We start from the raw sequence: 14,613 nt of genomic DNA, 5'->3' as shown, positions 1-14,613 counted from the left end.
GCGTCCGACGTGTTATGTTAAGAGGAAAAATCCGTACTATATTTACCATTGAAGCTAAGGGTTGCAAGGATTTTCCCTGTCAGTATAAAATGATTTAAATAAAATGAAATATATGGAATAATTTTAAGAGTGTAATATGTTCACACCCAGATTATAATAAACGCACGATCTTTATTCCAAGGATTTGAACGTCTTCAGTATTAAAGGGAAAGCCCGCAGCGGACCGCACTATTATTTCCGCTAATAGGGGAGACCACAAACCCACAAAACCTTTAAATCCCTGTCTGCATTGCACCCAGATGCTTTCTATTGAATGATTTTATAACGCTTTTTATTTCACATTCATTCTCGGACTCTATTTGAAAAGTATATCCGCGCATCTCTATATTTCCACAATGTCCTCCCCCTCCAGGAGTCGGATGGGATTTTCTTCGCGGTGTGTCAGGTGATGTTATCGGCCATTTTGTACCGCAGATTCATCCTACAAGATCCGTTAAGAGCAGTTTCCATCATTTGATTGGGGTTTAAAACCATTGTTCCATACCAAACCGTTCATCCTCAGAACCCGGTTCCCGTCAGTTTGTACGGTTCTGTCCTCTCCAGCAGCATTAGCTCGGTGTTATTGGGGTTTTGAGGTGTAATTAGAGGAATAATGTCGTCGGGAAGCCCTGAATACTCATCGTTCTTCGCAGTGATGGGCGCATCAGCAGCGATGGTCTTCAGCGGTAAATTTTATTTTAAATGTATTTATTTAACATATCCGTTAAATATTTATTGATTACTATGCACATAACTATATCTGAATAATTTTTTATCTTCATTATAATAAAAAACGTCCTCTGTTGGTTACATTATTCTTGATATCTGAGGAAATGTCATTCAAATTATTGGTGTTATTTATTATTGTTATTATGATAATAGATACTTATTTATTTAACATTTTATTTTTATTAATCATCACCTTCAGATTTGACATAAAAAAAAAAGATGTCTGCATCATTATAATCCAATCCTGTCAGTGCTGGTTCTATTATACCTGGTGTCGTATGAAATATTGTTAAAAATGTTATTAAATAAGTGCTCGCCATATTTACGACTCATTTCATATTAGTTAAAATCTGCTTTTGTCCTAATGATTTCAGTATGATCATAATCCTTGTACCGTTATGTGCCAGTCGAAAAATTGCTGGTGAATTATTCCTTATTGATACTATTGCAATGCACAATGAATTGATTTTAAAATATGAAATATTTTCATAGATTTATTACATGTCAGCAAATGTAGCTAGCTTTAGGGATGCCACCGGCCTCTGATTTAACCAGCTATGGGAGACAATGCATTCCCTGGTTTGGGTAGATTTAGAGATTATAGTTTTTTGCAGGTCAAGGGATTATTTACAAGGTTAAACTAGTTTTATTTCACAGGTTAAACAGTTTTTTTTATTTTCACAGGTGTTGATCATCACTCAGGTTTGATTGGATTTAAGGTGGAGCCTGTAGTTGTGCATTAGGCAATCATATTAACGTGATATTTACTGATTTATTGGTATTTTCTGTTAATTTAACCCCAAATTGCAAGGTGTTCTAATGCATATTGCATTAATAATAGTTTTTAGTCGTTAACAGCTTTAATGTGATTGTAAGTAATGACGAGCAGGATGCATCGTATCGTCATCCATCACAGAAGATGAAACACTGTCCTGAAATAGATAGAAACATCTCAAAAATGGATCTCTGGTGTATTAGATTAATTTTAACAGGTTGTACTGTGCTGCAGAAATAGTGCGACGCTGAGACAAGCTGAAATGTACGTGCAAATTACAGTAGCGAGGGACGTCACGACATCAAATGCATCTGTGTGTGTTTCCAGCACAAGGCGTCATGCTGTTTATTCTCTGCTGGACTGTTAGACGACACTTCAGGCCTGTTGGGTCTGGTTATCTGTAATGTTATCTCCGTGAATGTCAGTATCAGTAATGCAAACAAACTAATGCAGCAGCTGGTGTGTGTTTGTTTAAAATGTGTACAGTTCTGGCTGGAGAGAGTGTATTTTTCTATTAAGTGAGGTCAGCAAATGCTGTGCCATGTGTATTTGCGATTGAACAGCTTTCTTAATGAGAACGGCACCAAACGGCAGCATTTGTGTCTTTGTGAGTCAGCAACGAAGGGTTTCTTTAGTGTGCGTCCAGGTTCAGTTTGCCACTGAACATGAAAGCGAAATGCAGAGAAGAAACAGCTGAAGTTGATTTATTATTTATATATTTGAGGGATTCTGCTCCTTTAGATGTGAAATGCAGGATAAAGCTGTCGACTTCTCCGTTCTGTTTAGCATCCTCGCCAACTGCCAATAAAATCATTTGTACTAAGAAAAAAACACTTCAAATTCTCCGGCTCTTTAAAGTTGGATGGATTTTGATTGGTTGCCAATGCATTTATGGTTCATCGACTTCATCAAAAATTGATATTGTTAATCTGTGCTGTTATAGTTATAGTAGGACTTTTTTTTTTTTTTTTTTAGATACACTTTATTAATATAATTCTTGGCACAAACAGGCCTTTATTATGCACATTATTTCTTTTAAAATCGCTCGTCTTCATAAATTGCTTTGCCTCTCAAACAACTTTCTGTTTCAGGTGACATCATCAAGCCCTCTTATTTTTAGCCCCGCCCCCTGACCATCTGCCTCTACTCCAGTATGCAACGCCCCTTTTACGATCCAATTCATTTTGGGTGGTTAAATCAAGCTCCGCCCTACACTGTATGTCCTGTTGTTCACACAAATATGTCACATTGTAAAGTAAAACGGGGTTTTGATTGATTCCTGCTTTATATGCATCTAGACAACAGGGTTTTTGCCATTTTAAAGGACGTTGTGGGCTTTTTGTTGCTCAGAAATACAATGATTTTTTTTTTTTTTTTACTGTAACCTTGATTCACTTGATTCGCATTATGCCACAAATGCTGTCGATGGAGCTTAACTTGTAATGAATCCAAAACATTTCTTTATAATGTCCAGGAGTGAGCAAATTAGACGGTTGTGTTTGATCTCAGACGTTTTTCTGTGAATGCCTGTCATTGAGGCTCAGCTGATCTGATCGACACTATATTTACTCGTGGAATAAGTGATTTGACAAGTGTTGTGACTAACAGGCGTGATGCACGCAGATCATTTCTGATGCCACTGTGTCTTTGGAAGAGCTGGAGCTAATTTGAGATGAGATGTTAGTCTTTTATCTGACTTGGCATCCTGTCCCAGTTCAGTCTGTGCCGTCCTGTTCTTGTTTGTGAGTCTCTGAGGATGCATCTACTAAATAAATATATGTTTGGTCAAGCAGGTTAGTATAGCAGAATGCAGTTGTTACAGGTAGGCTATTCATCAGGACTAGTGGGAATGTATTATCTCTGTAGGTTACTAGTAGTGATAATCTCAAATATTACACAAGCTGATTAATCAGATGATATTTGGTCTTTTTTTAGTGGCATATTTTCTATTTTCAAGTTAGCATTGGGTTTGAGTAAATATTGTTTAAAATAATGCATGAATCAATTCCAGTTTATTTATATAATTTGTCATGTCATTTATTGGCAAAAAGATGAAGAAAAATAAATGTAATTATTGCCATTGGGAATGGGTCACAATAGTGGACTAGTTTATTAATTAAATTGACTAGTTTACTAGTATGTTTTAGCATTTTTCATTATACTCATCATAGATATATCTGAATGCCAGATGGTTTCACCAAGATTTCATCAGACCCTGTTATAGATGAAAGGTCTGCTTATTGATTTCATTTTAAAAATAGACATGACCTAACAAAATGCTGAATTAGTCATGCAAGACTTGCCCATCAACAATAAAGCATATTTTATCTGAATGTCCTGCTTTAAATTATATTAGGCATTGGTTTTATTCGGTAGCGTTATTATAAAAAAATAAAAAAAACCTCCTGGGAAATGTTTAGATATACTGTCAAATATAAAGCTGATGGCCGGGGCTTATATAATTAATGTATTTGTATAGTGTTGCAAGAAAACTATTTTTATTATATAACATTTTTATATAATTTATTGATTTTAATATAATGTATTGATTTATTTTTTATTATATTATGATTATTATTTATACCACTTAAACTGAGTTTATCATGAAAATAGATATAGCTGCTGCTGTCATGGCATGAAATTAATTAATGCATCAACATCAATACAAAATGCACTTTTAATTGCAAAAACAAGAAAACAGATTTTTTTTCGATGTTTTTGTACTGATCATCTGCTGTGAAAGCAGTAAATCTGACTCCATTATCAGATTGTTTTCCCTGACATTGTTGTGTGTGTTGTTCTCAGAGCAGGTAGAGTTGGTCTTAAATAGTGTGTGTTTGGACAGTGGCCATCTGCACACTGAAGGATTGATTCTGCTCTTCATCGCACGAGCCCATCTGTCACGGAACGCACACACACACACACACACACTCACACTGTTATTGGCTAGTTTGGGTGATTTTGTGCTGCAGTAGTAGTTGTAATCGTGGTTAATGCAGCAGGTTTACCCTTTAATCCCGGAAACTAAGATTAGACTAAGATTCCTGGATGAACGTGCTGTAATGTGCAGCTGTGTGTTAAGCGTGAGCAGAATTAACACTAACTTTAACTCACTAGTCCTAAAATTAACACTCTTAACTCGAACGGTTCCCAAGATCATTGCAGACACATACAAAATACTGAGGATTCACTTAAGAAAAATAGCCCATCTAACTTGGTTTAATTTGAACAAGTAAATGAAAAAATATAAAATAAAAATATACTTGCATGAAATAAAATTAACTAAAATAAATTATTAATATTATAAAAAATTGTCCGCTAGTTGCCAAGGCAACATTTGTTTATTTTCATTTAGTTTTACCTGATGTGCAAAAATATCTAAAACAAACTAACATTAAGAAATTTAAAAAAAAAAAACTATGTAGACACAAAAATTAAATTAATAAAAATAAAAAACAGCAAAATTACTAAAACATAAACTTAAAGTGAAAATAGAAAAAAAAAAAAAAAAAAATTTTAAGTATTAATCAAAACTGTAATAGTATCTCAGGGATGCTGAAATAACACTGGTTTGAGCCTGAGATCAGTTCCACCCATCTGCTGGTGCTTAAATTATTATATTTTCTCCATGGTACATTTCTGTTGTCAGTAAGGATATTATTGTGAGTAGATTTCTCGCTAATAATGGAATTATTGTATTATAATATTGTATTATTATTTTTGAATTATTAGTGTTGTTTACCTGTTATTGCTGTTTGATAATGCAATCTTCACTATTACTATTGCTCATACAGTTGTTGTTTTTTTTTAACCACTATTAAATTTTAGTTAAAAAGGGTTCTGTTATTAATCTAAGTTGTCAAATTTATGATTTTCATTCTTGTGGACAATAAAATAGGTAAAGCAGTAAGCAACCAACCCCGCAGCCTTGCAGAATGTGATAGAAACGCTCTAGCAATCCGTCATCAGTGCTCTAAAAACACCCCAGCAACGGCGGCTTTAGTTTTTCACAGGCAGTCTGTGTTCAGAAGTGTAAAACTCTTACTCATGTTTTTTCCCTTTTGGTTTGAATACTGAACACTGCAGAAACATCGCAGGAGACGTGAATCATGCTGTTTCTGCAGAAACGGGCAGCGTTGAGAAATTATGCAATTTTATGCATCATCCGATGTACACCAGATCACTTGTTTTAATTGATATCTGTATGATATTGTTAATGCGTTTTGCATCTTTTAGAGCTGGGCTGAGAGTATAGCTATAACTGTTTTAGTGCACTTTTAGTGGAAAGTCAAATAATGGTGCTTTAATATTTTCGTCGCAGTAATATTGAAAACCGTACATGAAGTGTAAGCAGGATGTGTGTTTGTGTGCAGCGTTGGGCGCGGCGTATGGCACGGCGAAGAGCGGCACGGGTATCGCTGCCATGTCTGTGATGCGTCCGGAGCTGATCATGAAGTCCATCATTCCTGTGGTCATGGCGGGAATCATCGCTATATACGGGCTGGTGGTGGCCGTCCTCATCGCCAACAGCATCTCAGACAAGATCACTCTGTACAAGTGAGTTAAACAGATCATCACTACTAGGGAACTCTGACTCTGATCAGGATTATTATAGTTAACAAAACAAAACAAAAAACACCTTTTGTATTACTTACACATTAGATAAACATACAACAAAATTACTTTTTTATTTGAAATAAAAAATAAAAACCAATAATATGAATAATTACTATTATATTTTCTTAATGATACTAAAATAACAGATTTATATTATATTATGTGACCCTGGAGCACAAAACCAGTCCTAAGTCGCTGGGGTATATTTGTAGCAATAGCCAAAAATACATTGTATGGGTCAAAATTATCCATTTTTCTTCTATGCCAAAAATCATTAGGATATTAAGTGAAGATCATGTTCCATGAAGATATTTTGTAAATTTCTTAATGTAAATGTATCAAAGCTTAATTTTTGATCAGTAATATGCATTGATAAGAACTTCATTTGGACAACTTTAAAGGTGATTTTCTTAATATTTCCATTTTTTTTTTTTTTTGCACCCTCAGATTCCAGATTTTCAAATAGTTGTATCTCAGCCAAATATTGTCAGATCATAACAAACCATACATCAATGGAAAGCTTATTTATTCAGTTATAAATAAAGTTTATTCATGTATAAATCAATTTTGAAAAATTGACACTTAAGACTGGTTTTGTCATCCAGGGTCACATTTTATGTCAATACCAAAATTTTATGATATTGTAGAAAAAAAGATTGATATTGTTAAATAGTTTTTTTTTTTTTCAACACAATGCATATTTATTTAATATAAATGCATTTTAAATTAAATTTAAACTGTTTTAACACACTCATTTATATATACATGCATACAATTTTATTTTTGTTAATTGCGTAATTTGTTTTTAAGCACTGATTTACTGCAGATCAATTTCACTGTTTAAAAATGTTTCCATTTCAAAAAGAGTAAGTTGCTTGAATTTTCACAGTCTATTAGACAAACATGGGGTCTCATTCATTAACAATTATGTGAATTATTTCCATGTTCGAACCCTTTGTTTATTTTTCATTTATGTAATTCTTTATTTTACCAGCTAATGGATCGTTGTGTGTGTGTGTGTGTGTGTGTGTGTGTGTGTGGCAGGAGTTTCTTGCATCTGGGCGCAGGTCTGAGCGTGGGTCTGAGCGGGCTGGCGGCTGGGTTTGCGATCGGCATCGTGGGAGACGCGGGCGTCCGTGGCACCGCCCAGCAGCCGCGCCTCTTCGTGGGCATGATCCTCATTCTGATCTTCGCTGAAGTTCTGGGTCTCTACGGCCTCATCGTAGCCCTGATCCTCTCAACCAAATAAACTGGCAGTTAGCATGCGGCGCTGCTGGACCGCGAAACGGGGCACGTGGAACAAAAAAAGTGGGAAGGGGAAAAAATAAATAAAATAAAGCTACCTTAAAATAAAATGAAATTAGATGAATTGAGAGGTGGGGAAATAATCCTACACGTTATAACAGGCTCTGCGTTTGGTTTTATCTCTGAAAGTGTACAGTCGTCCCAGTTTGATAGTTTTGATTTCTTGTAAATGCGGTATATAGTGATTCCGTCCTGTGTCTGTGAAGAAAAAAAGAATACAAATAATATTATAATAACAATAATAATGCTGTAATAGATCTCATTCTCTGTTTGTTTCCACACCCCTCCTGCCTATCGATCTGTTAGCCAATCACGCGTTCTCTTTCGCTCCCTTCATGTTAGAGAGGGAAACACATGAACGCCTCTGGTTCCTGTCTCTTCCTGTCACGTGATTTGGGAGTTTTATAAATTGAAGTGTTTGTGAAGTGGAAAAATGCACTGACGAATCTGTATGTGGAATGGAGTAGTTTTTGTTAATGTCTTTTTTGTTTTCCATTGATTTTATTTATTAAGAATATTGTTCATGAAAATGTACTTGAAGCTCCTCAGATCCTTACAAATTGATATTTATATAAACATAAATATATATATATATAAATACAGATCTATATATATGTATATCTATATATAAGAATAGAGCTGCACTGGCCGGGTCCTGGTTTGCTGGCGAGTGCAGTTGTCTGGGAGTATTTCAGCTCGATGTGTGTGTTTCTGGTTGTTTCCTGTGTATATCTGATGTTTGGTTGTATTAAAGGTGTGCGTGTGCCCCTCGACGGGTCTCACAAGTGTAATTTCCACACGCCTGTGTTCCCTGTGCTGCTTCTTATCATCTGACGGCTTGTGTGTGTGTGTTCAGCTGTGTGTGTGTTTGCCTTCAGTCTCAACCTTGATGATAACTCGCCAACAGCACTGATGGATTTACAGCTAAATTACTTCGTCTTTAAAGCTTTCAATTTTTTTGATTTTTAATAAATTATTAGAATTTTCTCAATCTGTCAGACAAACATCGTTTACACAAAAAAAAAAATCGGGTCATTGCACCACACGGATTTGTTCTTTAACCTCAATCCAATGCAGTGGTTCTCAACCTGTTCGATATTTCCTCAAGTAATTATCACAAAACTACTTGGTTTCAAACATTTTATTACCAGAACCCAGGAGTAAAATGAATTCCAGTAAATTAATTATTTAGCAGGGTTTCTGCTCGCCCTTGTACAAGGCCTTAAAAGGTCTTACAGTGCATCTGGAAAGTATTCACAACACTTTTTCCACATTTTATGTTACGTTACAGCCTTATTCCAAAAAGAATTAAATTCATTATTTTCCTCAAAAGTCTACAAACAATACCCCATAGTGACAACCTTTGCAAATTTATTACAAATAAAAAACATATCTATGAATGCGACATCCTCAAAACAATTTCGTAATGAAATGTACTTAAGATAAAATAGTTTAAAACTTTGAAATAAAATTTGTAGTTTCAGTAGTTCTAATGATTGATTAGTTTGTGAAAACCTTCCTATGCAGACAACATTAAGATTCTCTGCTGACAAAATATATATATATATATATAAGAATGTGAATAAAATGAGAGATTTGAAGAGTTTAGGTCTTTGAATTTTTTAAATATATATATTTATTTTAGGACCAAAAAACTAAAAAGAGACAGAAATAGTGGAACAGGCCAAAGGACTTCCTTATGATGAAGGAGATGGAAGACATAAAAAGGGGTCAAATTTACTGCATTCATGTTGTGTTAAGAAACAAGCCTATAATAACACGTCATCAGCTTTTTACACCCTCATTATAAACATAGTGTGGGACAAAAAGGACACCATTTCTTTAATATTTAGTATTTTTTATTTAAAGTTACGACACATTGTATAATCAATAACATATCTGATATTCTATAGATTTCAAACAGATTTTACAGATAAATCCTCTCATAATAAATGATATCACATGAAGCAGGAATGCGAAGCGTCATCTCAGTCTCTCATGTATGGATCGTGTTCAGTCTGTGCCGTTGCAGGCGTCCAGGCTGCTGAGGAGAGTGTTTGTTATATGACTGATGGCTGTGTATGTGCTGCTCTCCGGAAACGCCTGCAGGAAGTCCCGCCCCTCATCTAACCTCGCTGTCAGGAGCGGATCCAGCGGTACTGAGCCTACAGACACAGAGTTTACGCGTTTAGACACAAAGGGATGTGAAGTACAGTGGGTGGGGTTCAAAAGCCTGAGACCATTTTTGTATTTAATAACAACAAATAATTATAATTTAATTACTATTAATGTATTGTAAATATTACATTTAGTCATTTAGCAGATGCTTTTATTCAAAGCAATCAAATGGAACAAAATAGCAATGATATGCAAGAGCTATAACAAGTCTCGGTTCACTTAACGCAGTACACGTAGCAAGGTTTTTTTTTTTATTATTATATAATAAAAAGAAAATAGAATAGAGCAAGCTAGTGTTAGAGGCCTTTTTTGCTTTTGTTAATTGTATAATAAATAGAAAACAAATAGAATACAAAAAGATTAGAGAAGCTAGTGTTAGTTCTTTATATATATATTTTTTATATACATAAAAATGTATAATTATAATTCAAATTATTGAACACAAATTCAAGTATGTCTTAATATTTGGTTGTAATTTGTAATTGTAAATGTAAAAAATAAATACAATTTAAATTATTATAATATATTACAATATAATTTATTTTTTATTAAAATATTTTTATTTGTATTAAATATTTGTAATTTATTTTTAATTGAAATGTACTTCAAAACAGAGCAGAACCTTTAGTATTTCTTATTAATTTGACTATGTTTGTTTTAATTGAGCTTTTTCAGGCTGATGTTTTGGACCACACTATAGTCTCATCTATCCTGTCTTCAAAACTCACTGAAATAAAACACAAAATGAGCTGCTGTGCACCATCAAGTGGTGAATGGCGGAACAACGCAAGTGAAAAGTGTGTGTCGATCGATCAGCACATTACCTAGAAACACAGATCCGGTGAGCTTGGCTAATTCCTCGCCTCCACCTTTAGAGAAAATGTTACTGCACTCCTAAAAAACACACACATCAGTGTTTAATACAGATTGTTAGATGGCATTTTCCCGTACAGTTGTGTGTGTTTGAAACTCACAGAACAGTGTGGACACACAAAGCCGCTCATGTTCTCCACGATGCCCAGGATCTTCACGCCGGTCTTCTTACAGAAGGTGATCTCGCGCCTCACGTCTCCTGTAGACACTGCCTACCGTTTGAAAAAGTCCCCATGAAATCAAAATTATATTTTTTGGCTTTTAGTATGAATATGTTAGCCTTATCTATAATCTACACACTCAAAAACAATGACAAAATTCGCATTTACAAGATAAAAACATTCAAATCCGCCAACTTTGTCCAATATTTTCTCATATAAAAAATGTTGCAAAAGGTATCAACGAAACACAGAAAGAAGTTTGTGATCAAGATATATCCTTAGAAGAATTTAAAAAAGAACATTAGTAAGTTAAAACACAAACAATAAATCCCCAGGGAATGATGGCTTAACAGGTGAATTTTATAAAGTATTCCAGTTTTGTTATTGGTTTTTAAGTACGCTATAGAAGCCTGTAAAGAGCGGATCAGCACAGGCCACAAAACGTACTAGAACCATTTGAATTCTACACCGAATTGTATATTTTATAGCAATATAGATGAGATTGTGGCTGTCATACCCTGTCAAATGCAGCTTTACCGAGCTCAACGGCTCTAGTCCTGTGATATAAACAAACACTATTGGCGAGTTAAAAAAGGGGCGGAACTGCCTGATATGTCCCGCCCTGTCTTCCTGTTTCAGTTAAAAACACTTCAACACATAGAATAACAGTGCGTGTTTCAAAGCACTTCAGTGGACCTTTAATGCATGTTATTTAGCAGACTAGAGTCCAAAATTTTAGCATGTTAAAAAATAAATACGACCTCACGTTGTGTCAATCACATTTACACACTGCCTCCGAAACTTTCGTCCGTCATAAAAAAAATTCGGACCAGGTTCGATTTTCTGCGGTTTTGCATTCCGTAGCAAGCATTTTGATAGGAAATGAAGATGAATACGAAAAAAAATGCATACGAAAATTTCAGACTCTGTGTGCAAGGACCTTTACAGCATCTTTATGTTCACCTGTGGTGTAGTGACCAGCACGGCTCCGTCCACTCTGTGTTTGCGCAGGTTCTCGAGCACGGCCAGGTGTTCGTCTGATGTCCCCGGTGGCGTGTCCACCAGCAGAACGTCTAGTTCGCCCCACGCCACATCACTGACAAACTGCCCAATCAGAGCTAAGGAAGAGACGGGGGATGTGAGACGAGAACATCAGGTACCAAAGTTCAAAAGGTTAAACAGTAAAAGTCAGACCTGTTTTTTTGGGCCCCCTCCACACGACGGCCTCGTCCGAATCCTCCATGAGGAAGCCGATGGACATGAGCGCGAGCTGCTGCTGGGGGTCTGCATACACGGGCACCCACCCCGCATCACACTGATGCACCTCCGGCTTCCCCACACTCAGCATCCGCGGGATACTGGGCCCGCACAGATCCACATCCAGGATACCCACCTGACACACACAACAACATCACATGATGACATAGAATAGAATAGAAAAGAGCAGAATAGAATACAGCACAATATAATAAACTGAAATAGAATAGAGCACAATAGAAAAGAATAGAGCAGAAGAGAATTGAACAGTGCAGAATATAAGAGTGTAGACCAAAATATAATAGAATAGAGCAGAATAAAATAGAATGGAGTAGAATACACAACAATATAATAGAATAAAAGTATAATAGAATAGAGCACAATAGAATAAAACTGAATTGAGCCGATCAGAATAGATTAAATACAATAGAGCAGAACTTACTGTAATAGAACATAGCACAATAGAATAGAATAAATCATAATAAAATAAAGTAGAATATAATCAAGTAAAACAAAATATAAAAGAACAGAGTAGAATATAATAGAAAAGGGCAGGATATAACAGAATAGATCATAATTTAATAGAGCACAGTATAATAGAATAAAGCATAATAGAAAAGAACACAATAGAAAAGAGCACAGTGTAATAGATCTGCATATAATTGAATAGAGCCGAATTTAATAGAACACAGTTACACAGAATTGAAGAGAACAGAATATAACAGTGCAATAGAATAGAATAAAGCAGAAGAGAATAGAATCAAATAAAAGAAGTATAATAGAATACAGTAGAATTTAATATAATACAGCAGAATAAAATAGAGCACAATATAACAGAATAGAGCAGAATATAAAAAAGCAGAATAGAATAGATCTGCATAGAATTTAATAGAGAAGAATATAATAGATTAAATGTAGCACATTAGAATAGTATAGAGCAGCATAGAATTGAATAGAGCACAATACAATGGAATAGAGCAGAACAGAATCAAATAAAAATGAATAGAATAAAGCAGAAGAGAATACAGCAGAATAGAATCAAGTAAAAGAGGTATAATAGAATAGATTAGAATATAATATAACACAGCAGAATAAAACAGAGCACAATATAACAGAATAGAGCAGAATATAAAAAAGCACAATAGAATAGAGTAGAATACAATACAGCAGAATAAAATAGAGCACAATATAATAGAGTAGATCTGCATAGAATTTAATAGAGAAGAATATAATAGATTAAACGTAGCACATTAGAATAGAATAGAGCAGCATAAAATTGAATAGAGCACAATACAATACAATACAATGGAATGGAGCAGAACAGAATCAAATAAAAATGAATATAATAAAACAGAACAGAAAAGAATCAAATAGAATAGAGCAAATCATAATAGAATAGAACACAATGGTATTTCACCTTCTTTCCCGCATGTCTGAGCGCCAAGGCGAGTTCAGTGGTGATGGTGCTTTTCCCTACTCCACCTTTACCAGACAGAACCAGAACCACGTGCTTCACCTGATCCAGATTCCCTTTCTCTGAGACACATGCACACGTGACTTTTAATTTAGTTTACTTCACCCGTTTACAGACATTCAGACTTTCTGTCCTCTCTAGCCATTTAAACCTCTTACAAAAATACTGCAGTGCTATAGTGATAAGGTAATATCATGGTACTTTGATATATACCATGGTACTGAATGATGACATGTACCATGGAACTCCAACGAATATCATCATACTAAATGTTCAACAAAAACACAGTGTTTCCAATATCAGTGTCCAAAAATATGGCGTTGTTTTGGTTCATATACAAAACAGTTTTACCATGCTAACTGTAGTGACATGTTCAAAAACAATGTATTATCATGTATTATTGCATTTATGTTTATTTACATTCCGTTGCATCTATGACAACGTAAACGGACAGTTGTGAAGTGATTCAGTTGTATTCAATAAAGACTTGTTAATGAAAAAGTTCTGCTGATCGCTGTGATCACACTCACCGCTCTTGTCCATGTTGGTTTATTTTACTTCCGCAATACGTCAAATGACGTTCTGCGTTTTTGATCCCGCCTAAGAGCGAGCTCGTCCAATCAAACATAAGACTGCAACGCATATGAAGTTACTATTGGTCACTACACCGATTTAGTCACGCCCCTGTTAATATCCTTCAAAACTGTAGTATGTAAAGTTCCCAGTCGGGCTGAAATATTCACATTCGATTAATAATTAATTAATTAGTTATATATATATTTTTATAATTAATATTGTTCTATCGTTCCATATAAGTATATATTCCTGATTAAATAATGTTAGCCACAGTTTGAGCATCTGTGAAGAAAAAAATATATTCTTTAATACACACGTTTATTTTTATGTTTTGCAGGCTTTTAGTTTACTACGTCACTGATGCTTGCATGTTTGTCTGTAGATAATCAGATAATTTGTCGTTTAAGGTAAAGTTGACGGAAAGCCAGCGCGGGCTGATCCTTAAAGCGGCCTTTAATGAGGATGATAGACAGATCGACCTGTTCAGTCTGCTAAATTAGGAGCGTTACTATGGCGAAGGCTTCACATAATTAATATTAACTACGTAACAAGACGTTAGCGCAATATGGCTATCCGATTGGCTGAAAAGGAGACGAGGGAAGTGGGCGCTACTCAGCTAGCCAATGGAA

The 14,613-nt window shown here is 35.0% G+C and overlaps 2 protein-coding genes across 2 annotated transcripts; one reads left to right on the top strand and one right to left on the bottom strand.

Annotated features, from left to right (window-relative positions):
• Positions 1 to 461: 461 nt before the first annotated feature.
• On the top strand, positions 462 to 8,264 carry atp6v0cb (ATPase H+ transporting V0 subunit cb). Its single transcript, XM_058766257.1, has 3 exons — positions 462 to 725; positions 5,917 to 6,100; positions 7,205 to 8,264. Exons 1-3 carry the CDS (start codon positions 653 to 655, stop codon positions 7,407 to 7,409), a joined length of 462 nt encoding a protein of 153 aa, XP_058622240.1. The 5' UTR covers positions 462 to 652; the 3' UTR covers positions 7,410 to 8,264.
• A 1,038-nt stretch (positions 8,265 to 9,302) lies between these two features.
• nubp2 (nucleotide binding protein 2 (MinD homolog, E. coli)) lies at positions 9,303 to 14,001 on the bottom strand. The gene is made up of 7 exons (XM_058766235.1): positions 13,939 to 14,001; positions 13,352 to 13,470; positions 11,872 to 12,070; positions 11,641 to 11,795; positions 10,618 to 10,728; positions 10,468 to 10,537; positions 9,303 to 9,630 (listed from the first exon to the last, which is right to left on the bottom strand). The coding sequence occupies exons 1-7, from the start codon at positions 13,949 to 13,951 to the stop codon at positions 9,479 to 9,481; spliced, it is 819 nt and encodes a 272-aa protein (XP_058622218.1). The 5' UTR covers positions 13,952 to 14,001; the 3' UTR covers positions 9,303 to 9,478.
• Between the last annotated feature and the right edge of the window lie 612 nt (positions 14,002 to 14,613).

This window comes from Onychostoma macrolepis, chromosome 24 (genome assembly GCF_012432095.1).
Source record: "Onychostoma macrolepis isolate SWU-2019 chromosome 24, ASM1243209v1, whole genome shotgun sequence".
Taxonomy (NCBI): Eukaryota; Metazoa; Chordata; class Actinopteri; order Cypriniformes; family Cyprinidae; genus Onychostoma; species Onychostoma macrolepis.
The sequence above is the reverse complement of the archived record's forward strand: the minus strand, read 5'-3'. Positions and strand labels throughout refer to the sequence as shown.